The sequence below is a fragment of the Colletes gigas genome, unplaced genomic scaffold (assembly GCF_013123115.1).
Source record: "Colletes gigas isolate AHSC1104 unplaced genomic scaffold, ASM1312311v1 Colletes_gigas_Sc00009, whole genome shotgun sequence".
NCBI classification, from domain to species: Eukaryota; Metazoa; Arthropoda; class Insecta; order Hymenoptera; family Colletidae; genus Colletes; species Colletes gigas.
In genome coordinates, this window is record NW_025106638.1 from 1,379,010 (window position 1) to 1,405,133 (window position 26,124).

Genomic DNA, 26,124 nt, shown 5'->3' on the forward strand with positions numbered 1-26,124 from the left:
AGAATTTGGTTTTTATGTTATAATTAACATTTATTCCTCCACTTCCTATATTCCATTAAAAGACACGTTCAACTTTCAAATCACGCGTGTCTTGTAGCGTGAGACGTGCTCCCTCGAAGTGGAACAAAATGAAATCGCGGGGAAAGTCGAAGTCGATAAAAATGCCGTACCAATTATTGGGTGAAAAGGATGCGGATCGGTAGACGAAATATTCGATTCAATTTGGATAGGGAAGAAAAGAAATCCCCTGCAAAATTTGCTCCCGAAGCCCGACAGGTATTTGCAATTTCGAAAAAGTCTCTGTTACTTTGCCGGGGCTAACCTACTTTCCAACGATGCTCGCTCTCTTCGTTACAGTCATTCTCATCGAATTTAGCAAATGAAATAAACTCTAACTCCGAGCCAAGGAAACAGTTTTCCTTGCGATGCGTTTGTCTCGCTCGTGTTCGCTACACTTTTATCCGTGACTCCTTTGGCCGCCTAAAAGGAAAAGGAGAACCTTTCCGCGCTGATTTCCTATATCTTCCGGATACAAACTTCGCTTCGTTCGATTTTCCAATTTTCAATATCGATTATCCAGAGTCTAATGAAAAAATGGAACGAAACATAATTCTAATAACAATGAATGGAAGACAAGAATCGAAGTTACGTTGACGATGATAAACGTAAAAACGTTGTAAAATCATTATAGAACGATCATTATAGAACCATTAGTGCCCATTTTGGAAGGAATGCAGTGATTAATTATTCCACGTCAGCTTCAGGGTGGATAGTTGTTGAATGCTGAAATTTGATTTGAAAAAAGAAACATTTTCCGCGTTGTATACTGCCGATACGTATCTGTTGATTGCAGTATCGTCGGCGGGAAGAGTGGATTTGCAAATTGCGAAATAAAATCGTATGTACGTCAGAGACGGCGATGACGCGTTTCGTTGATAGGCACTCGAGCGTCACTGGGAAAATACAAATTGTACACGAACCTTTCAAAAGACACCCGTGGACGAATATTTAGAATTTTTATTCAACAACATTATTTTATATCAATGTCCTTAAATTCTTCTTCAGAGACGAGCAACAATTATCCAGCTTTGTGGATTTCCTTTATAACGTCAGATTTAAATACTAAAAGCACTGTTGATAATATTTAGAAAATAATATCAACGAACAATAAAGAATGAAATAAAATTCAAAAGAACTATTTTGTAACGTTTTATACGCTTCGTTATTAATTCTCGAAAAAACATCTGAATCAAATTTACAATATCTGATGATTGCATAAGTTCGTGCCAGATTTAGAAATGAAGTTCAATCGGTTAAATTTGATAGAATACAGTTTTATAAATCAATTATATAGTCTCCATTCTTTTCTACAATTATTTCCAATGATCTACAAGTTTGTTGATTCCAATTTTGAAGAAAGAATTTGGTTTTTCTTGAAGAAAGTTCATGAGATTCTTGATATCTTCCTTGGAATTGAGATTTTTCCATTCAAACTATTCAGATGAAAATCTGACGGGGCCATGTCTGGAGAATATGGTGGGTGCTGTAGGAGTTCCCATTGTAACTCCTGTAGCTTTTGCAGCGTCTGTTCTGCGACGTGTGGCCTAGCATTACCATGATGGAAGATTATGCCTTTTCGATTAGCTAAAAATCGGACGTTTTTCTCGAATAGCCGCATCGAGTCTGAGTTGTTCACAGTATTTGTCTGCCGTGATCGTTTCGTCTCGTTGGAGTAGCTCGAAGTGTATAACACCTCTACAATCCCACCAAACACACTGCAACGCCTTCATTGGATGCAGTCCAGCTTTTGCAACTGGTTCTGCAACTTCATTTCCTTTTTACCAGGTCCTTTTTCGCTGTACGTTGTTGTATAGTATCCACTTTTCGTCGTCTGTTACCGTTCGATCCAAAAAAGGCTCGTTTTCGTTACGTGCAAGGAGAGAAGCGGCCACAGTCATGCGGTTGAACTTATTCCTTTCAGTCAAGAAATGAATCCAAGCTTTTTCAAATGGCGAAACGCGGTCGAATTATCTATATTCATTTTTTCAGTAATCTCCTCAAGTAGTAATCCTTGGGTTTTGCTCCACCAAGGCACACACAATGTCGTCATCAATTTCGGAAGGCAGTCCAGATCGGGGTTGATCCTCCAAGTTGAAATCACCATTTCTAAATCTGCCAAATCACTTTTTAATTGTCCGAAGAGCAGGAGCACGGTCTAAATAAACGCTCTGAATGTATTATTGTGCAGTACCAACAGTCACACCCTTCCGAAATTCGTATAGCATTACACACCGCAAATGTACCTTTTCGTTCTCCATCTTGAAACATTTCTCTTACGCGCAAATGAACTTATCAGAATGATGGTCTGAGGCTAATGTGACACGTGACGCAATAAGCTTTTCAGTGCTTATATATAACTACATAAAAACAAGATGAAGCAATAGTCAAATATTTAGACAATGATAAAATGAATGAGACAGTACATTCCATTCATGATGAAACAAATTTGTTGCGTAAAAAAAGTAGTAATATAAGTGATATAATTGAAATTAAAGATGAAGAGGTATCGACAAATACATTACGAGATAAATTAGCAACGAAAGCTATAATCAAGGATGATTTTGTTTCTCAAACAGCAAGAAGGTATAATGCGCTACAAAGAAGTAGAAGAACTTGAAAAGTTAACATACGTATTGTCTAAAAAAAAAAAGTGCTTATAACTACATAAAAATAATAGAGCTACCCTGTCGAGTGAAGTTTGCAAGTATAGAAATCGGGCACTTATGCAATCATCCAATAGATAGCACTAAAGTGCTCTGTTTGCTGATATCTAATCACCTGGACGCGAATATCGTTAATTGAGAGTGAACATGGTCGCGAAATAAAAACACCGGCTTCGCTGGAACATTGTACATATAATTTTTTCAGCCCAACATTACGACTTTACGAGTTTGCCATATTGGCGCGGAACACGCAATGAATGCCAACCGAGACTATTGTAATCTACCACGGTTGGATTCAGCATGCTTACCAACGCGTTTGATATCAAGGAGGTCATTGCTATAATTGATCTCGGAACGCAATCGCACTGTTAGTCATCGAGGTAATTAATGGAACACGGAGTAGGTTAGAAGCGGGCTGGAGGTCGGATAGACCGACTACCTTGCTATCTGTCGAGAGAAGAGGAAAATGACTATGCCCTTCCAACTTCTCTTAGCGTTTCCTCTTCGTCGACGAACTTAGGACACTGTAAACTGCTTCTCTCGTTTTAGAATGCAGCTTCCAAGTACCACTCTGCTCTAAATTACCGTAATAGTCCAAAGATTAATGGATGTTTCTATAATTTTTATTCGGTATTTCTGAAAGATGCTTTGCAGGTTTCAAAAGAATAATTTGAAAACATTGGTTTAGTTATATAAAATATAACTAAAAAAAGAAAAATCCACGTTCCGTCGAAGAGGAAATATTACCCTCAAGAAGCTTATTATGGAACCAACGAAAAATGGCGTGTTACGGACGAACTACTCTACTTCCCTAACTTCCTTTGTCAGTTGACCGCGCGCAATCTTGGGCGACAATTCAGAATTTCAGCGCGAGTGTATGTGTAATAATTTTTTGTTTGCAAAGTTCGAAAACTCGTAAATATCGCGCCCCGTGCCTTGTGCATAAATAAAATAATTCATGGCCTTCAACAGCTCGTAGGGAATTATAAAACGTCTAAGAGATAACTTTTGTTTGGAAGTTGCAAGAAATACCGTCGTACCTCCCCGAAGTTTCGAGAGAAAATTGAGTCTGAAAGTCCAATATTTCTCGATAAAACCGAAATAGACTAAAATTCAGTCGACAGTTTCAGAGATAGGAATTGATTCGTCCAATGCATACAATTTTCTCTAAAATAAATAAATTTATTTATACCACTTTCCAAAAGAATGTAATTTGCAAATTTAAAAAAAATTGTAATTCTAATAATTTTAAAAGTCTCTAAATAAATTTAATTATTGTGTTATCTGTTCATCAAGAAGAAATGCAACCTTTTGGACCTGTTGCACCCCTTAACAGATTCTAAATAGACAGTTCCAGTGTTGTAATTAATTTTCTTTCCCGAGCTGTAAAAGGTCGAATGCTGATTTTTGCGAAAATTCTCGAATAAATCTTCTTGCGGCGCACGGTTCCGAGTATTTCGATGTTTTCGCGGGCCATTGTGTTCTTCAACGCATTCTTACAAAGCACAAAGCAGGTTCTTTATGCAAAACGGTTTCCTTTTACGCGATGCAAATTTCCCTCTCCGTTCCGGGGCGTTCAAATAACTGGCAAAATGCAATATCTCCAACGAAACACCAACGTCTCGCGAACGTTACAAACTATATAAAAGTTGATACAGACTTTCAGAGGGGCCGGTGTAATATTTTACAGTCAGAATTATCGAGGCGCGAAAGTAGAGCATTTCAAATAATAGGGTGACGCTTTACATCGAAGTAAGGAAGCGATGGAACGTGAAATGAAGTTGGGACAGTTATGTCTGCCGATAAATTTTCACCGACGTGAAAAAGGCAAAGAGAGTGGACGACTTTCAGGCCAATTAAACGATCGATATAACTCGTTCGAGTAATAATCCTCTCGTTCTGTGATGTTACGAATTTTCGTTCGTCGAAAAAAAAAAGCACGACAAAGAAATCTCGACGGTTCTCAAAGCGGCTTTACCAGATGGATTTCCACTCAATTTTCTAAAGTCTTCCTATCCTTTGGTAATCCGACTTATTTGCGGTGTTTAACCCATTCTTTGCTACTTGGGAGTTGGAAAATGTTTAGGGACGTTTCTTTTTCCCCAACGGGACGACGGTGTATTTGTAAATTTATTTTCGTCAATGAAAATATGTTTTTTCTTTTTTAAACAAGAATTTGGTTCGTTCGAGCCTTTGTTTTCGAAATAGTTGAGTTTGAAAATTTGTCCGAAACAAGTGGAATTTAGTACGCTTCGTCTGACGCGTCTGACCATCACTCGTTTTTTCTACTCGACGAATTAAAATCATTTTTCCTCGACTTTCTTATAATTATTGTTAAACTAAGTTAAGAGTATAGTTTCACGATCGATAATCCCACTTATTCAGCACATAATTAAAAATCATTCAAAGTTAATCTACTTTCCATAATACGCTAAAGAGAGTTGTTTGTGATTTTCATGTTCAGACTTATGCGAGAGTTGTTCGAGAGTTGTTGGTGACTTTAATGAGGTCCGACTGAAGACTTCCCAGCTAGTGCTTCCTATATATATTAATTACTTCGAAATTTGAAAGGAGTCTAACGTAACTTTAATGTTTGAGCTTGTGCTCGAGCGAGGAAGTTGAAGGTAGAATTTCATCGGGGATTCGGAATGAAATTATTAACTTAGTATTATATTATTGCAATAGTAACTTGAGGAAGCGGCAAGAATCACAGTTCCATATTACAACTATCCTTAATAATGTTGCCTTAAATTTTCTGCGTTGGATAAATTTAAATAATCAGGAATCTGGCCAAACCAACGTCTTAGATATCGAATAAAACGTTTACAACTTCCATTTTTGTTAGATTTATTTTGAAGGAGATCAGGCAAATGTCGGATAAAGTAGGATTAAACTAGGATAAAAAGAAAATACAGAACACGGCGAAGGAATATTCTCTTTATTTATAGAATCGTTTAACTGCCTAGATATGCTAATTTTATGGGGAAACTTGCATTTCATAAATCACTAAAATTGTTGGAGGCTTTGAAAGCTTTAAGTTGAGAATAACTCGAAAAATATTGTGTTTCTCATCTTATAAATCTGATCAAAAACGTTCGTATCTCCATTTAGTTTCGTTGCAATTTAGAATAACTGATGATTTCCCAGTTTTTCAATTGATTTTTCTTCCATGGCGGAGGGTCGAGAGAGAGAGAAGAATAAACAGTTTTTCTTTATTCTTGTTATGTTTCTTTGTTAAGAAAGGAAAACCCAATGCTTCGTTGGCATCAAAAGAAAATTATAAAATGCTGACTTCCTTCGCCTTTAGGAAGCTGGCCGACAATGCTAATCATTTCCTCAAAGTACCTAACATAGTAAATCTATATTCATTCAACATCAAATTGAAGAAAGGAAGCGAAGCGAACCAATTATCTACCATTAAAATTAAAGGCAAGATAGCTTGTTTCCAAATCTAGGAACGTTTAAAATAATTGCACAGTCTTGTTTATTAAATGATTCTAAGCAAACGATGTTTGGGAAACCGTGTCTAAAATCCAGATTCAACGAGATTAATTTTGTATGCTGAATCATAATAATATTAAGCTAACTTTGCTGAGGGAAATTCAATCCGAGTATATTGGATTTGTTTGATTAAAAATGTCCATAGAATGTCTTTTTCTTTTTGCAGTTACAAAATTTGGCCCCGCCAAGGTTACTCCGCCGGAAGATACTCAACCTAAGGAAGAAACGACGACAGAATCAACGAAAACGTAAGTCTATTGCAAATTTTTAAATGATTGAAATTGTAGAAATATTTGTGAAGGATAAATTAGTGCAAATCACAGACGTGGAATTTTTTTGGATAAGAATGGACGTGCGTTTTAAAACAAATTTCTATAGCTAAGCAAACAAAAACCTAAAAAAACAAGGCCTAACACGTTAAAAAGAATTGTTAAATATTAATCTGGAAGATTGTTATTAGCGTTATAAACGGAGACGTTGAATGATAGAAATTTTTATACATGAAAGAGGAAAATCAATTTGTTGCAAATGTTATTAACGATATTAAGAGTTCATTAAAATGGAAATAAATGAAAATTTAATTTCCAAAACAGTGTGGTGGACAAATTTCGTGCTGTAGGAGGATTATCGAAATTTATTAAAATGTGTTATAGGAGGGATGTCGGAATTTTTGCACCGTGTTCTATCGAAACCGTGTTACAAGAGGGTAGACTGTAATTGTAGATATTCCTAACGCACTGTGCTCGTGGCACCTAATTAATAGCTAACGAAGATGGATATCTACCTATTCATTATGCACGAACTGAAAATGGTAATTAACAGCAATTTAATTTTCAAAATGGAATATTTACGTAGCATTCGCGCGCGGAACAGAAACACTGAGGAATTATACCAAGAATAATGTTTTTTTTCTGTCTCTATTGTGTCTCCAGGAATTTAAGAACGAATACAGGAATATTTATCACAATTTTAAATTCAAGCTTAAAATGGCCTCGTCCTTTATGCGCTTGACAACTGAAAACAGTTGTTTGGAATACCGCAATGAAATATAAAAAGAAATAAACGAAAATCAAATTTAAATTAAAAAAAAAATAATAAGATTTTTGTGTATTTAGAAAAACATTCGCTATTCTGTTCGTGGTGAAGTCAACTTATTGACAAATTATTTTAATTCATGACAATACTTATCAAAACAGAGTAATATTTATGAAATTATGATTATTACGCAGACGATCAGAATCAGAGAAGATAAAGAAGTTTTTGTTATGCAAAAATTTAATCTATATTAAGGAATAAGTAAAACAACATTCGATTATCTCGCGTTGTAACTCTTCGGTGCATCCGTTACGTTGGTTTATATTCGCGGCAGTAATTTTCGTCGAAGGAAATAGGAGCTTTCGTTACACGTTGGGACAAAATAAAAAGGAACGACTCGGCCAGTTAGAGTCACATTAATATCCGGCCAAAGGGCAGAGCTGCATCCAACGTGAATGTCCACGGAACTAAGAACTGTTATTTTATGGACACTGTTTGCTGATGTTCGCCGGCGTTGGCGCGCCATTAAATTAAAACGTACCGCCGCCCGGGACCCGAACTCGAAACTTGAACGAACTTTCATTCGGACGTTTCAGGAAGTCGAAGACTGGGGACGATTGTAGGGTGTGCCGGAAGTCCTTTGCGCCCGAAGAATCTTCGAGAATTTGCTGCGAGTGTCAACACAAAGTTTGCGAAGACTGCGCTTGCTATTCGACGACAACGAATTCCGATGATCCGGTGAGTCTTCCAAACGTCCATTTATCACGAAATTATTCGGACACCCAATGTACTGCTTCGACGATACCCTATGAATTTTATATACAATGTATGGAAAAAACTGATGATGTTAACGATATTTAACAAATTATTATTTTCTATTCAAGAAAAAGTACACTCGAGTTACTAGAAAAGTTACTAGAGAAGTGCTATTTTTAGTTTTCTACAAATTAACTTGTCAAAATCCTATAGAATTGATTTATATCGGCCATATTGGTATTACTTTTTATTGGAAAAAATTGAGAGTACTCTGGGAACACAGTTTCTTTAGGAAACGTTGCTAGAAAAGTGCTATTTTTAGTTTTCTACAAATTAACTTGTCAAAATCATATAGAATTGATTTATATCGGCCATATTGGTATTATTTTTATTGAAAAAAATTGAGAGTACTCTTAGAACACAATTTCATTAGGAAACGTTACTAGAAATGTGCTATTTTAAGTTTCCTCCAAATTAACTTGTCAAAATCCTGTAGAATTGATTTATGTCTGCCATATTGGTTTTATTTTTACTGAAAAAAATTGCGACTACTCTGGGTACACGGTTTCTTTAGGAATCGTTATTAGAAAAGTGCTATTTTTAGTTTTTTTCCAAATTAACTTGTCAAAATCCTATAGAATTGATTTATATCGGCCATATTGGTATTATTTTTACTGAAAAAAAATTTTGAGTACTCTCGAAGCACGGTTTTTTCAGAACAAGTTACTGAAAAACTATTATTCTTAGTTTTCTCCAAATTAACTTATCCAAATCCTGTCGAATCAATTTATATCGGCCAAATTGGTATTATTGTTTATTAAACAAAATTGTGAGTATTCTTGGAACACGGTTTCTTCAGAAAAAGTTACTAGAAATGTGTTATTCCTAATTTTCTCCAAATTAACTTATCCAAATCCTATAGAATCAATTTATGTCGGCCATATTGGTATTTCTTTTACTGAAAAAAATTGCGAGTACCCTGGGAACACAGTTTCTTTAGGAAACGTTACTAGAAAAGTGCTATTTTAAGTTTCCTCCACATTAACTTGTCAAAATCCTATAGAATTGATTTATATCGGCCATGTTGGTATTATTTTTACTGACAAAAATTGTGAGTACTCTTATAACACTGTTTCTTTAGAAAATGTTACTAGAAAAGTGCTATTTTAAGTTTCCTTCAAATTTACTTGTCAAAATCCTATAGAATTGATTTATATCGGCCATATTGGTATTATTTTTACCAACAAAAATTGTGAGTACTCTGGGAACACGGTTTCTTCAGAACAAGTTACTAGAAATGTGTTATTCCTATTTTTCTCGAAATTGTCTTATCCAAATCCTATAGATTCAATTTATATCAGCCAAATTGATATTATTTTTTATTGAAAAGAAATTGTGATTACACTCGGAACAGGTTTTCTTCGAAAAAAGTTACAACAAAAGTATTATTCTTAATTTTCTCCAAATTAACTTATCCAAATCCTGTCGAATCAATTTATATCGGCCATATTGGTATTATTGTTTATTAAACAAAATTGTGAGTACTCTCAGAACACGGTTTCTTCAGATGAAGCTACTAGAACAGTGTTATTCTTAGTTTTCACCAAATTAACTTGTCCAAATCCTGTCGAATCAATTTATATCGGCCATATTGGTATTATTTTCTATGGAACAAAATCGTGAGTACTCTCAGAACACGGTTTCTTCAGATGAAGCTACTAGAACAGTGTTATTCTTAGTTTTCACCAAATTAACTTGTCCAAATCTTGTCGAATCAATTTATACCGGCCATATTGGTATTATCTTCTATGGAACAAAATCGTGAGTACTCTCAGAACGCGGTTTCTTCAGATGAAGTTACCAGAACAATGTCATTCTTAGTTTTCTCCAAATTAACTTATCCAAATCCTATCGAATCAATTTATATCGGCCATATTGGTATTATTATTTATTAAATAATATTGTGAGTATTCTTATAACACGGTTTCTTCAGACGAAGCTACTAGAACAGTATTATTCTTAGTTTTCACCAAATTAACTTGTCCAGATTCTGTCGTTTCAATTTATATCGGTCCTGGCTCGTAGGTGATCCGTTAAATTGAGAATTTGTTCGCAAATAGCATCGAGTTTCGCTCCTGGAGGGAATAAATGTTTAACGAACCTGTTCCCCAGTCGTCCTGGCGATGCAGCGTTTGTCGACGAAAACTCGCGTCCCGGGACCAGCCAATAGTCACTCAGGAGTCCACGGACTCGCTGCTGGAGGTCCCGGTTCTGGAGGCTCTTCAGAGGAGGCACAGCGACGCGAGGCTCGGTTGTCAGAGCGGAAGTCAAATCGGTGGACTCGGGACCGGATTGGCTCCTCCGAGAAGTCCGGAGCTCAGAAGGCACTCGGACGTCTCGCCCGCCAGTTTGAAAGAACTCGAGAAGGTAGGTGGGGGAGGGGCTCGTTCGATGTTCAATCACGCTTTTCAAACGTCTTTCAACAACGAATACATCGCAAAATTCATTTGCTGAGTCGTATTCGCTTCAACGATCGTTTCCGGTTATCGCGTTCACTGCCATGTTTTGGGAATCGAATTTCTTTTTGGCATTATTCTGTGAACTATGACGTTCGAGTGCAACTGGACTGTCTAGGAATTCAATAGGTGTCGAAAATATACGGGCGACCCATCTAAATGGAACATCTTCGAAACTATTGACGATAGAAGTGTAGAATATTTGGAATAACAAAATTTACCAACGTCATTTAATTTGCAATGCCACAAATAATGATGAAAGTGGAAGAATTGTAATTTTAATATTTAGGATTAGACTAACATTTTTTGTTTACTTGACTATTAACGTGTTCTTTCTTACTATATACAGTGAAGTATAGTTATTTTCTTTGCCTTCTCTGTTAATCAAACTTGCATGCAAAATATTAAGCAATCTTTGTTATTTTCTCGGTGAAAAGTATACGAAATCAGGTAGAACCAGGAAAAGGATATTAAATTGTCTGTAATACTGTTGGTTCACAATGAGTGGTAGTCTCGATATTATTCGACATCTTGCACGGTATAATTAGTCCAGAGGAGATATTGACTCTTTCAGAGTTGATTTTTGGTGGTTTGCGGACGAAAATTGAATTTTCCTGGCAGTTATGCTTTCATCGTTTTGGTCGTGTGCCAGGAAATATCCTGGCACGTTCGTCGACAGCGATTTTATTTAGTTTAAACGTCGACGTGGGCTATTTGTCTTGCGATATAGTTCCCTGCGACTGTACGCATGTTTGTGTATGTTGTAAGGCGCCTTATGCTTGAAACGTACGCTTCATCCGGTTTCCTTTTTCGATCGCTAAATCGTGCTTCGAAAACTTTATGGAATCACCCCAAGCGCAAATGTTCTCCATTTCTATTATGAAACAATTTTGATCGATAAAAAATGATAATCCTCGACGTACCGGTCAACGAGTAAACATTGTAATGGGTTTCTGCGGGTATTCCCGATATAGCGATATATACAGGTAATAAAAGAGTACTGGAAAACTACTGGATAGTAGACAATAGGTAAGGGAACGGATGACTTTGGAACCTAAGAATTTATTGGAAATCGTTTTTGTTGGTCGAGAGAAGAATCGACAGAATCTCATTTCATTGGAAACGGCTGCGGAAACGAAAGAAAGTGGAATGAAATTGAAATCAGAGACGAAGCCGTGACGGGGGGGCCGGGGTGGGCAACGCCGAAGCGCCAGTTAGAGAGGATACGGAAAACGGTTGAAAAAAGAACGAGAAAGAAGTCACGAATGAGAATTCTAGGTCTTTAAATCTTTACCTAGTAAACAAACGGAAATTGGCGGTCAACAACAACGAAGCATCCGTTGCAACTCTGGTAACGAGTAAAGTTAAACGAAATACGCTACCGTTTCTTATTCGTTTCTCACTCGCGGCTCGTACCACGCCTTCTTAATAAAAGACGCGGTTCAAAGAAACAGACGTGAAAACGTCCGTGCAAAGTGGAGTCAAACTTAATTATCGTTGCCTACAATCGCGCGCAAACAACGGGTAAACACACAAAAACGAATTATAACGTTCAGAAAATTTAGTGATAATTTTCTACAAAATTTTAATTGTAAACATGGATTCGTAGTATAGTAAAATTACGCAGAATGGCGGAGAATCAAATATGCTGGATAATTGAATTATATCTACATATGAAGTGATAAAAACGAGGAATTCGACCATTTTTATGGGGTTTTTCTCTATTTACGGGGTTAAGGAACAACTTTAAGGACATTCTTAGAATTTCTAAATATTCTCCAACAGAATACGCGTTGTTTGCATTTTGAAACATTAGAATCCTCCAATCGGTTCCGAAGTTATGATTTTTTAAACATACGCATGAAATTTCAGGGAAAAATGTCATGTATGGTCAGACATTACTTTTTCGGTAAACAATTTTTTTCTCGAAAGTGGTTAGGATTTTGGAGGTATGTCTATTCACCAAAAATAATTGTAATTGACGCCCGCAACCGAAAATAATTTTTTTAGAATGATTTGAAATTTTTTAATTTTGTAAAAAGTTTAGGCTCTACTCGAATTTTTTTCTCGAAAGTGGATAGGATTTCGGGGGTATGTCTATTCACCAAAAATAATTGTAATTGATCCCCGCAACCGAAAATAATTTTTTTAGAATGATTTGAAATTTTTTAATATTGTAAAAAGTTTAGGCTCTACTCGAATTTTTTTCTCGAAAGTGGACAGGAATTCGGGGGTATGTCTATTCACCAAAAATAATTGTAATTGACCCCCGCAACCGAAAATAATTTTTTTAGAATGATTTGAAATTTTTTAATTTTATCGAAAAATTTCTCCACCAACACCATGTCAATTTTTCTTAAAAATTTGTTTTTTACTTTTAATAAACACAGTCGTGGGTAATAAAGTAATACAATTTATTAGTAAAAAATAAAAAATACAACATTTCTACTCTTAGTATCGACGTCACTGCTGGATGCACGCGGCTGCGATTTGTTTGTTCGTTTGAAATATAATCCATAACATTTACCGAAGTATAGTCGGGGTACCCGGGCGCCGGATAATTGGAGCTCTACTGTATATAAAGAATGGCCATCAGGTGTCATAACTGACCATATCTTACTCTACAGTGCAACGAAAGCTCGTCCGATAAAATGGGAAATACATGGACGTGTAGGGATTAATATTTCGAACAACACGAGGTTTTAGAACCTTTCAGAATTTATAGGTTGTTGTCAACAGTTGTCACTCATTGCTAGAATGGAAAATCGGTGAAATTAAAAAGCTTGGTCCCCGGGAAAAGGACATACGCGGAGAGGTATGTGTAGCTAATCCGTTTTCGAGAACGTCGCTTCATCAGAATGAACGCGTAGCTGTTTTACGATTCGAAGGAAATTCGTTATTTACGACAAGCAGGCGTGTCTGCGCGTGACACAATCCGATTTATAGAGCGAATATTGTTTTCTTCCTCTTGTTAATTGATATTGGCATCTGGCCCGTGCCCGATCGATGCGTGAATTTCGGGGCAAAAGCATCGAGCGTGCAAACGGCTGATCCAATTCGAGGTGTAATCGAGGAAATTGCGTCAGATTTTAACGGAATCGCGAGATCTAATTTTCAGATTCCCAGCGCTAATTGCGCCTGGCTCGAACGCTGCTTCAGACCCCCGATGAATTTGTCGCATAGCATTCTAGATCCCTCCAAAACGCGAACCAAAGTCAAAACTAAATTTTTAACCTTGTTCGAAATTAGGTTTCTTAAATTTACATATGCTTTTGTACGATTAGGGATTTGATTGAAATCTGTTTAGCATTATTTTTATCTGACAGGTAGAAATTTCACGAGTGTGTGTGTTGGGTCTCATTAACAAGCGACCACAATCGCGTTTACCCGTGTTTGCACGCGATCACGAGTGACGATAATTACTGACAAAATTGTCAAGTGGAAATGTTAAAGAAAAGTCAGTGCTTCTTGCAACGTGAAAGTTCGTCAGTAGCAGCGGACCAATTCGGAAAAAAGAATTTTCTGATTGTCTGACTGGTAGCTGCTCCAAGTAAAACTCGAGGCGATCAATTTGTATGCCCAAGACAGTTACGAATAAAGTTTTTGCAACAACACTTCGTGTTCATTTCACCTTTAGCAGCACACCACGTGCACGCTGGCCCATCGAAACAACGTCTGCACATCTCGTGAAAACGCACAAAGCTTGAAGATCACCGCAAGCCGAAACAACGAGGTTGCAATTGTCCAAAATGAAAGTTTGCCAGAAAATGTTGCTTCTAACATTTCCATAAAGAAACACGGACTGATCCGGGTAGATTAGGTTCGAAGTGCGTGTAGAAAAGTATGCGAAACGACAAGTAATTAGCCGTCGCTGTAACTGCTTATCATTCGCTGTTTTCCAGACGTATCAGACAATTTTCCCCCTAATTCAAAGCTTGTCGTGTCAGTGTACAGTTCTCTAGCCGATGTCACGCCAACTCCTTTATACCTTCATCACGCAATGGTGTCGTTTCGCGCTGGACTCTAATCTATGTGTCGTAATGTTATAGTTTCGAAAGGTTGCAGGAGAACGCCGGGAAGACCTCAGGTGGGAAAGGGACTTGGAACGCAAGAGCAAGTCTAGGGCCACGTCTCCGGATCGTCACCAGGTCGATAGGGGAAGAGCTACCAGTCCCCAAAGGGTCGGCGTCGAATCTTCTTCCATCGTAGGTTAGTATAGCAATTGTTCACAATTTACAATTCCATCTCAGAACTATCTCCTACTACTTTTTCTTAACACTATTTTAATAACAAACTTCTAAACCAATCCATTCCGAACCAAAGGCTTCTAATATTTTCTTTAAGAGGATTCAACGATTTATGGAAGAAGAAGAACAAAAACACAAGCTTTTGCCTGAAATATTTTTTCAGGATTTAGTAGATTTAATGGCATTTTCGTGCAATTAAAAATAATAATAATAGTTCCCCGGTAATCTATGGAAAAAGTACTTTTCGTTTTTTTTAAAATTCGTTTTAGATTTCTGTGTTTGAAACAAAGCAGAACGGATAAATGTTCAGAAAGTTTTGAATGCCACTATACATTGATGTTCCCTTTCAAGCACTTGTTTCCGGAATAATGGAAATTGCAATACAATTGATTTCTCGCTTGATTTATGCCTTTCATTTCGTGTTTCGGTTTTCACAGACCATTGACGAGCATTGCTCTTTGAACAATTGCGAAATACTGTCTATTCTTGGCGCATTGATTGAAATTCTGTTGCTACATAACGAATCATGCCTGGTATTTAAAGACAGGTAACGTAAGATTGAATCGTCACCATTTTCTCCCTACAGTGTTTTATGCAATAATTCTACACTACTTTTTTTACTTTTGCCCATTATTTCAATAAACTGAATATCTTTACGCGATTAAATATTTACAGATTTGAAAATTTTTAAATTCAAAAGTATGAAACCGCTTAAAACAAAGTATGCAAGCACGTTCTGTGGTAACTGTCTTCTAATGTACATCAAAATAAAGAATTTAATTCGGTTCCGGGGGCTCGAAAGTTTTCCGCCATTGAAGCGGTAGAAGTTTTAGAAACACTGGCATACATTGGCCCTCGGGCTACTGTAACTCGCGAAGAGATTGTACTAACTTACAGAAGGCCGAATGAGCTTGTTGCTACGGTTGGCATTCATTCTGATTGTTCTCAGGACTAGGTCAGTATTACCAAGAGCCACTATTGTTGTAAATAATGAGTTTGGGGACCGATGTTTATCAGGACTCTGTTCTTCGCGTTGGCGATGTAGAATACTTTGTAAATCAGGTTTCAGTGTTCGAATCTACAATGTATTCAATATTTTCTTACCATTAACAACATAAATTAGTGCTTAATTTTTAGGCCTCAATTCGTTTTCTTAATAAATTATTATACACTTCTAACTTGAAGGTTGTCCAAAAAACGTTGCATATTAAAAATTCAAAGTGGTCTTAATTTGATTTCGATAAAGAGTTTCGTGGAAAATTCTACTGTTGCAATTTATTATCGTGGAAGTATCGAATCGTTTTTGTATGTAATATTTTCCTGTCGGATTAGCATAAGTCCAGACGGAAAATACGCGGTAAAGCATGGGCGAGAAGCAAGTGGAGAGAATTGTAGCTCGAAAGGGAATGTATAAGGGAATATATATACATGTGTATATATATATATATATATATATATTTATTTATTTAGTACTAAAATTCTCTCGTGGTCCACCGGTAGACAGCGAAATGCACTTTGAGCGAAGTTGGCTCAGACAATGTAAATATTAACTTGTAAGAGATCAAAACATCAACGAACGGATGGTACATAAGGATTCATAAGACCATAATCCAATAAAATTCCCCGTATAACACGAGCGGGAATTTGCATACTAACAAGAGTCGCACATTTCAATTTAAAGTAAATTTTACGAATTTCAGATTTCATTCATAAAATAATAGAACTCAATTGTGCAATGTCAGTACACCTAGCGTTAATAAAAGTACATTTATAATAAATATTAGGGCATTTGGCCAACGCTTTAGGCTTTGAATTAATACCCAACGATCATAAATATGAAATCCAGGGATACCAAAGTGTTTTCGTAACGATTATAAGCGATAATAATTTGTCAAATATACTCGAGAAAATAATTCCGTCATTAATAACGGTTAGTACCGACTGAGAAAAATAAATCTATGTTTTTTAATCAAGGTGTTTTCAGAAAATCTTTACCTAAAAAAGAACTTTCGTTCAATGATTTTCCCCAATACAAATATTTACTGTAACTGTTTTTTCGGGATCTCCGATTGCAACAGCTGTCGAACGACTGAATCCTGTTTTTTTTTGCAATGTCAATAGATCCGTTGGAACCAGTTGACGTGGACGAGGAGGAAGAACGTCGAAGCAGGGCTCGTAGGACCAGTGGCACAGTTCGCGTTAAATCGCGCATGACTCGGCAGAGATCATACGACGACGAAATGAAGAACATGGTCGCAATGTCCGGCAGTAGCGGTTATCACGAGCATCAGGAGCCATGCTTGAGGCTTCCGGCGATGTTGCCCAGACGGGCATCGGCTTATGACGTTTACGCCACCCCAGGCGTCGGAGGACTCAACGCCATGGCCATTGCGGCTGCCCAGCAGAGGGCATCGATCTCGACCCAAGGTAGATCAATTTCAATATATTTATGATAATTCACCTGCTCCTCTCATTTCTTTCATTCCTTTCTAGCTTTTTCCACCCTTGACTCCATTTTCTATTCCCTATAATTTTAATTCTATTTCCCCTTCCTGCTGCTGGTACGACGAGTCTCCTTAATTTCTCATCAATTTTTTACATTTCTCCCGCCATCGATTCTCCTCATTTTTATCAATCTTCAATTTCGATCTTTAATGATTCTTTACTCGAAAATTAGAATTTTTATAGCAGTAGTGGAGTGAATATTCGATACAGATACAATACTAAATAGTATATTAATTTGACAACCAAAAAAAATGTTGTAAATATTTTATAAATAGAACACTGGTACGTGGGGGATTAAATGCCTCTTTACTCTAAAATTAGGATTTGTTATATCAGTAATGGGGCATCTTATACACAGACCACATGTAATATTCGATACAAATACAATACTAAATAGTATACTAATTTGACAACCAGAAAAAATGTTGTAAATATTTTATAAATAGAACACTGGTACGCGAGGGATTAAATGCCTCTTTACTCTAAAATTAGGATTTTGTATATCAGTAGTGAACCACATGTAATATTCGATACAAATGTAATACTAAATAATATATTTATTTGACAACCAGAAAAAGTGTTCTAAATATCGTATAAATAATAGTTTCCTGTATTGCGTGGCTCGAAGAATAATATTTTGAAAAGTTCTGTGGCGTTTTCTGGATCAGAGTTTTCGTTTCGGGTAATTTCTAATTATTCCGTACAAGCAGTATTGGCTGCTCCTGGTAAATTGATGATCGTGTTATGGTTTGAGCGTAATAGTTAGTCGTAGGATAGTTTCAAAAGGACCGTCCATCGGATTATCTCCCTTGGTGCCTTTCGCGGCCCTTACGGCCGAACGAAAGTCCTGGTGGTCGCGTAATCGAGTTTAGCTTCCTTCAGAAACTACGTTTCCCAGCTACCCACATCTATGTCCATACGACAATTCGAGCCTAACTTCGTTTAATTTTCGTCGAATCTCTAACTGAAACTTTAATCTTCCAATGGTCGAAATACTTTCTAACGTGATCAATGTCGGTCTAATTAATTTCCATGCGTGGCCCTTGGCTCTACTCGTACGAAATTCTATCTAGAATTTGAAATTCATATTCCACCGGGGGCTAGAATAAAATATTATTTTAAATCTTTCAAATATTTGTCCATGTTCAACATTAATTTTAAAAAACTTTTGCACGAACTTAATATTTAATACCTGTACGGCAGTTGGTGGGTCTGTTTGGACCCAGACAACGCTTATTTTTCATTCATTCTTTTCCCCTATTTTTTGAAACGTTAATGTTTCTGGTATTCATTATGTGTTTCGAGCCGGAGCATTCTCCAACTTCGGCCGATGGCAAGACAAGTTATTGTTTCCGGCCATATAAATTCACAGCCCAAGTGCATGCATCTTGAGCAAACAAATTCGTGCCTACGCATAAGTAAATTCCATTAGACACGCCACTTCTTAGCAAGGCGACGGTTTAAGGCCCTTCAGATAACGGGTCGCCATAAAACTATAAATCAGTTTCGAACCGGGAACAGTCCTCGCGCCAAGCGAGAGGGTTCTCTAGGAAAACAGGGTCCTATTGAAATCGGGACACTCGGCCCAAACCGAGGCCTCCCACATGGCACACTGGCCAACTACTTTACGAGCTGTCAAGGAGTGTCTCGAGTTACCAAACTCAGACGACTTTCCTCGCCAACAACAGGAACAGTTCCTTGCAGTCAAGGGCCAATATATCTTTCCTCAAAGAAGTTCCTCTCCTTAGCTACAATCTGTTTACCAGCCGATGCACATGTCCATGACTCCAATACATTCCGGCTGACAAAGGCCCTCGGTCGCACACACCGAGCGACCAATGCGATGCATTGGTCTTTAGGCCAAACCCATCAACAGACCAAATCACACCAGTGATTGGACCTCCAGATTCCTTCCAAAACTTAGTCGATCTTGGCATGCAGGGGGAGGTCTCGATAGTCCAATCGGTGTGCTCTAACGCGGCAGCGACCCCTGAGTGGTCCCCGTTGTTAGACACAGCCGCAACTCGACCACCCTCCCTAAGATCGACGGACCCAAATCACCCCAGTGATTGGGCCTATCTATCAGTTACCACCTTTTGGCAATCTTGGCATGCAGGGGGAGGTCTCGATAGTCCAATCGGTGTGCTCTAGCGCGGCAGCGACCCCTGAGTGGTCCCCGTTGTTAGACACAGCCGCAACTCGACCACCAAGATTGCATGTTGACCGGTGGGACAAATCTCGTCTAGTCTACCAAAGGATCTCTCTCGTGAAACACATAGCGAACAGACGAACCATCGTCATCAAGCGTCCTAGTTTCAATCGTTAGAGATCGACCACAGACGCGAGACTGTCCCACATCCATCTCTGATTCAGAAACATCAACCACATAGAAACAACCTTATCCTCTCCATCACCCTATCAGGTCGTGGAGACGCACTCGAGTCGTGGAGAGAAGATTTACAACCTTCGACGATCCGATCGGCCAACGTGACGGTCACTCCACCCTCAGTGCTGAACATTATGCACTCTGTGACTGTTTATATTTCATTGATATTTTAAGAGCAAGGGCCTTATAAAACATGTATTCTCTTAATAGAATTCAAAAGTATTTAGCACAAAATTAGGATCTCTACATTATTATAGGTTAGAAGTCTAAATATATAAGTATTGCAAAACGTAAGGTATGAGTCTAAAAAGACCCAGCGAGATAAGATAGCGAGTGTTGAAAATTCTGTATGTGGATTCCAGGTTAAGATTGATTTAATTTGTAGATGAATTAATATACGTAAAGAGCATGTGCTGACCCGGATTGAAACCTTGTTTTCACAGGAAATAGGAAACCGGAGGAAAGACCGACCAGTCGGAGATCATCGTTTCGTGCAACGAAGCCGGTGATGCCATACGAAGTTGGCGTCGAAGATGGAAGCATGATGAGTTTGGAGGCATCGCCTGTGCCAGTGATTCCACCAGCGGTTGTAACTCAGCCTCCAGTTTTGATTCCTGACGAGGAACGGCGCACCAGACGAAAAGGTTCTCAGTTGTAAGTACCTTATTATTTACTAAACTCTCCAAACCTACAAAATTCGTTCGAGATAAGAGGAACAATTCAAACTGGAAAACTAAACAATAATAAAAACGAGATATAAAAAATAACTTGTTTGAAAATAAGATTAATTTACCGTCGGTACGAAAAATATGTTACGCTTCGTGTAATTCGTTTACGATTGATTAAATAATTATATAGAGTCGAGCGTAATTTACCAAATTTTGCATATCTTTTTCTGGTCATTGCATTTTATTACTCGGGTTGCGTTTCAATTTTGAAATTGATCCATTAATAAAACTTGATAAAATCTCTTTGAAAGTTAATCGTGAAATTGTATAATATGGATAAAAGCTCCTCGCTCGGTTTTATTAATTAATATTTATTATTGTAAATTCCAGCAAAATTCGAACTGTTTTCGCGGATACGGGCCGATCGAATTGTAATTATCTATCGAGCGCAGGGGATTTATCAAATTTTGTGCTGGTTTTATATTTTAATTGATTGCTCGAAAGTTATTTAAAATTTCGTAACGGGGCTTTCGTTGAAGCTTCAGGAGGTATTTGGAAAATTTTATAAATCCAGGTTGAGCCATTTGCAATCGACACTGTTACATAAAAACTTCCCCCGTTCGGTTTTAATATCGAATAAAATTATCCGAGTGTCTAAAACCAGAATAAAAATTAAAAGTCTCGAAAGAAACATTATCCACGCGTTGCATTTTTTTAAAGGATCTTCTAATTACTATTTAAGAAGGTAAAAAATTAATTCGCGATTTCTGACGATAAATACTACGAGAAATTTCAGGCTGTAGAAAATAACACACAGGTTTTGTTTGCCCGTTAACGTGTTAAAGTATACAAATTCCTGTAATTTTAAACTCAAAGGGAACGCGTATCAAATAATATTACATTACATGACACCCATATATTTTTACCGTAGCCTTTCTTTTCGTCTGTGTATGACGAAACGGAGACGGAATTCAATGTCGAGCAGTCGACGTGTTCGCCTCCTCTTCCTTGTCCCGAGAGGTTTCCTTTCTGCAAACGAAATATTTTCTCTTTCAGGAAACAAGATAAGAGTCCCATTTTCGAAGCGGGCCGTATCAAGGGGAACTCGATTTTATTTCGAACCGAATAATGTGATATTACCGTGGTTTGAATTTATTCTGTTCTTTATTTCCGACGCGACAAAGGACTCCTTTGATGTCAGACTTTTCAGCGTCAAATGCCAACAAACCAAATATTTTTAGCCGAAGCGTCGCAAACGCCCATAAATGATCATTTAAATACTTTGAGATACAAATTGTTCGAACGTTTTGCATCAGAAATAATTGAATTTCGCGTCCAAGAGAAAGTTAATGTTAAATTCTTCCAAAGTTACCGAGTTAAATATATTTTAACAAAAGAATAATTAACGTTTGAGCATTTTGCTCGAGAAATAATTGAATTTCGTGTCTAAGAAAAAGTTAATTCGAACAAAGCTGTTGAGGGGTTTGATCGTTTAAGTATTTTAAATATGTTTTAACGAAAGAATGATTAACGTTCAGACGTCTTGCCCAAGAAATAATTTCGCGTCGGAGAAAGGATTAGGTCGTTCAACGTGCACTGTACATTAAACTGGTAATTGTTTCTGGAGAACGAAAGTAAGAAGTAACACGCGAAGAAACATTAAAGCGTTAAAAAGGGGTATAATTCTCTGGAATCGCGTCGTGAGCACTAAATTGCCAGCATTTCCGGCTGGCTGGCTGTTCGCTCTTTCAATGTGTTCCGCTCTTTTCTTCCCTCCTAAGGATGTGCTTGCTCGCGGAACCAGAAAAAAGTGGAGTAGATTGCAAACACGACGTTCCCACCACTAGAGAAATAATTAATGCCACACCTATGCACGCAACCCCTTTCGAACGCGTCTTCTTAGCCTCGTTTCCTCCCTCTGTGTGCATGTGTGTGTCGAGGGACGGGGAGTTATCGCCGTTCCATAGATCCATCTAAATTTCTGCGGATCCTCATCCACGTTTCCTACGGTCTTTATTAATCTGGAGCGAAATTACCACTCGGGTCTCGCTACATTAGCGAAATTAAAATTCGTAGCGCCGCCCGTTAATTTATTTCCGGCTCTATCGACGGATTTTTTCTGCTTCGACAATTATCTCTATATTACCTTTCGTTAAATAACGAAACGTAACGTTTCCATAGAACGCCTAAATTTTTAGTTTTAAATCCCAAACGAAGGACGGAGCAACGTCGATGTTTTAGTTTCGCGTTCGCTTTTTGAAACAACGCTCGAGCACCGCACGGTTTAATTCAGACGTATTCAAATGAGATGTATCGATTGCTGGAAGCCACCAGGTCGTGCAGAAAGGTCGAAAAATTCCGTAGTTTAGCGACATCAGCGCTTTTTTCGAACGCGAGACTTCTTAAGCCACTCCACGTTTCCGGTAAGAGCATTCTAAATTGTTGGCTCGTTTCTGGATAGTTGAGTCGCAAAGCAGATTAATTAGGATTACAAGTAGTACAACGTTTAACGTGGAGTGGTCTGTTTTTACTTATGCTAATTGGGATGCACTTTTGCGACGTACCAAGCGAAATCTACTTGTTTACTTCTAATTACGAATGACGTCCGGAATGTTGTTTTCAGATTCAGTGTGACAACAATTATCGAGGAAGATAATATTTCCCTTTATTTCCGCTTTGAGTGTCTACGTTATATTGTAGAGACGATATCGAATGAAAATCCATTTGTAAATTATCTTCAGCCCAGGATATAAATTTGAAAAATTCTTTATTTCCCTTTCTTTCTACCATATATACGTCCACGTTTCAGATTCAGTATGACAACAATTATCGAGGAAGATAATATTTCCCTTTCTTTCCGCTTTGTGTGGCTACGTTATATTGTAGAGACGATATCGAATGAAAATCCATTTGTAAATTATCTTCAGCCCCGGATATAGATTTGAAAAATTCTTTATTTCCCTTTCTTTCTACCATATATACGTCCACGTTGTTTCGTCTAACTCGATAGTTGATACTATGATTCCAGACCGGATATAAACGCCATAAAGGCGTTGGCATCCGCCGTGGCAGGATCCCCAAAGGTGGCTCCGTCGGCTGTAACCAGAGTGGCAGCCGAAGATCGGGAACTGGCTCGACAAGGAAGTCTCGTGGATGGAGATAGCATCAAAATCGTTATCCACCACGCAGACAACGATATGAGTGAGTATCGTGGCGAAAAATCTTTCATTAAAATCCCGCCATTACTCGACAACACAGAAGTTGCGTTATGAAAGTTTCATTGTTCTCCGCGCCTGGGGCGTTTTATCCGATAACAATAACTTTGTCTAACAATAACTTACCGCTTTCAAGATCTTCCGAAATATTGGTACGCGAGCTATCGAGTGTAATATTACACCAATATTAATATTATCAAAGACTATTAACATAACACTGCGCCATTAATCATTAGTTAAATAATCTTGCATTAAATGAAACTTCTATTGTCTGGATATAAGTAACTCTAAAATTTACATTTATGGCATCTGAAAATGTAAGTGTAATATTAAATCAATAGTGATATTATCAAAGATTTTGAACATAACAGAGCGCCATTATTCTTTAGCTAAATAATCTTGCATTAAATGAATCATTTTTTGTATGAATATATGTAACTCTAAAGTTGGCATTTCTGACGTTTGAAAATGTAAGTGTAATATTACATCAATATTGATATTATCAAACATTTGAAACATAACAAAGTGCCATTATTTTTTTGCTGAATAATCTTGCATTAAATGAAACTTCTTTTGTCTGGATATAAGTAACTCTAAAATTTACATTTATGGCATCTGAAAATGTAAGTGTAATATTAAATCAATAGTGATATTATCAAAGATTTTGAACATAACAGAGCGCCATTATTCTTTAGCTAAATAATCTTGCATTAAATGAATCATTTTTTGTATGAATATATGTAACTCTAAAGTTGGCATTTCTGACGTTTGAAAATGTAAGTGTAATATTACATCAATATTGATATTATCAAACATTTGAAACATAACAAAGTGCCATTATTTTTTAGCTAAATAATCTTGCATTAAATGAAACTTCTTTTGTCTGGATATAAGTAACTCTAAAATTAACATTTATGGCATCTGAAAATGTAAGTGTAATATTAAATCAATAGTGATATTATCAAAGATTTTGAACATAACAGAGCGCCATTATTCTTTAGCTAAATAATCTTGCATTAAATGAATCATTTTTTGTATGAATATATGTAACTCTAAAGTTGGCATTTCTGACGTTTGAAAATGTAAGTGTAATATTACATCAATATTGATATTATCAAACATTTGAAACATAACAAAGTGCCATTATTTTTTAGCTGAATAATCTTGCATTAAATGAAACTTCTTTTGTCTGGATATAAGTAACTCTAAAATTTACATTTATGGCATCTGAAAATGTAAGTGTAATATTAAATCAATAGTGATATTATCAAAGATTTTGAACATAACAGAGCGCCATTATTCTTTAGCTAAATAATCTTGCATTAAATGAATCATTTTTTGTATGAATATATGTAACTCTAAAGTTGGCATTTCTGACGTTTGAAAATGTAAGTGTAATATTACATCAATATTGATATTATCAAACATTTGAAACATAACAAAGTGCCATTATTTTTTAGCTAAATAATCTTGCATTAAATTAAACTTCTTTTGTCTGGATATAAGTAACTCTAAAATTGAGATTTATGGCGTCTGAAAACTTAAGTGTGATATATTAACAGTGATATTATCATAAATTTTGAACATAATAAAGTGCCATTATTCTTTAGCTGAATAATCTTGCATTAAATGAAACATTTTTTGTATGAATATATGTAACTCTAAAGTTGGCATTTCTGACGTTTGAAAATGTAAGTGTAATATTACATCAATATTGATATTATCAAACATTTGAAACATAACAAAGTGCCATTATTTTTTAGCTAAATAATCTTGCATTAAATGAAACTTCTTTTGTCTGGATATAAGTAACTCTAAAATTGAGATTTATGGCGTCTGAAAATGTAAGTGTAATATATTAATACTGATATTATCAAACATTTGAAACATAACAGAGTGCCATTATTTTTTAGCTAAATAATCTTGCATTAAATGAAACATTTTTTGTCTGGATACAAGTAACTCTAAAATTAGCATTTATGGCGTTTGAAAATTTAAGTGATTTGTTGTATGGTTTCCTCTAAAAAATTGAATTATTTTCAGTAAAATTTGGAGCCGCAGTTGAGTCATAATATTCTCGAAAATGAAGTCTCGTACGATAAAACTTTATTTTAAATTTTTTCACACCGTAGAAAGAATCGTCTCTTTTTGTTCGTACCATCGTTCTCGGTACACCCTGTACATCGCGGCGAAACCAGTACACCTACATACGTCATCCGCAGTTCCGTCGCAATATTTCGCGGTTTTTATTAAACATTTCCACGAGCACACTTGGTGCTTTAGAAAATTTCTAACCAGTTTTAAAAAGTATTTTTCGAGGCTTTTCTTCGTGAATTCTTGAACGCTATTTACGCCGAAAATGGCATAACCAGGATTCATCGCAATTAAACGGTTTCCCTGAATAGTGTTCTCAATGCCAACAGAATCGATGCCCGTTACAAGGTACGAGCTTAACAGGTTACGCTTCGCTTTTCACGTGGTATTAACGAGGACGTCGTTACAGAGTTTACTCTCCGGAGGGATCTAAAATATTTGTCGACGAGATGGAATGGTCAATTTCTAATTAAAAACG

The 26,124-nt window shown here is 36.8% G+C and overlaps 1 protein-coding gene across 1 annotated transcript in view; it reads left to right on the forward strand.

Moving 5' to 3' along the window:
- The window catches only part of LOC122397535 (regulating synaptic membrane exocytosis protein 2), a 96,150-nt gene that overhangs the window by 36,985 nt on the left and 33,041 nt on the right, over positions 1-26,124 (forward strand). Inside the window, exons 4-10 of the mRNA XM_043396766.1 lie at positions 6,391-6,472; positions 7,856-7,997; positions 10,188-10,442; positions 14,581-14,740; positions 16,900-17,205; positions 20,113-20,323; positions 23,366-23,538. Coding sequence (XP_043252701.1) covers positions 6,391-6,472; positions 7,856-7,997; positions 10,188-10,442; positions 14,581-14,740; positions 16,900-17,205; positions 20,113-20,323; positions 23,366-23,538 — 1,329 coding nt within the window. The remainder of the gene's footprint in view (positions 1-6,390; positions 6,473-7,855; positions 7,998-10,187; positions 10,443-14,580; positions 14,741-16,899; positions 17,206-20,112; positions 20,324-23,365; positions 23,539-26,124) is intronic.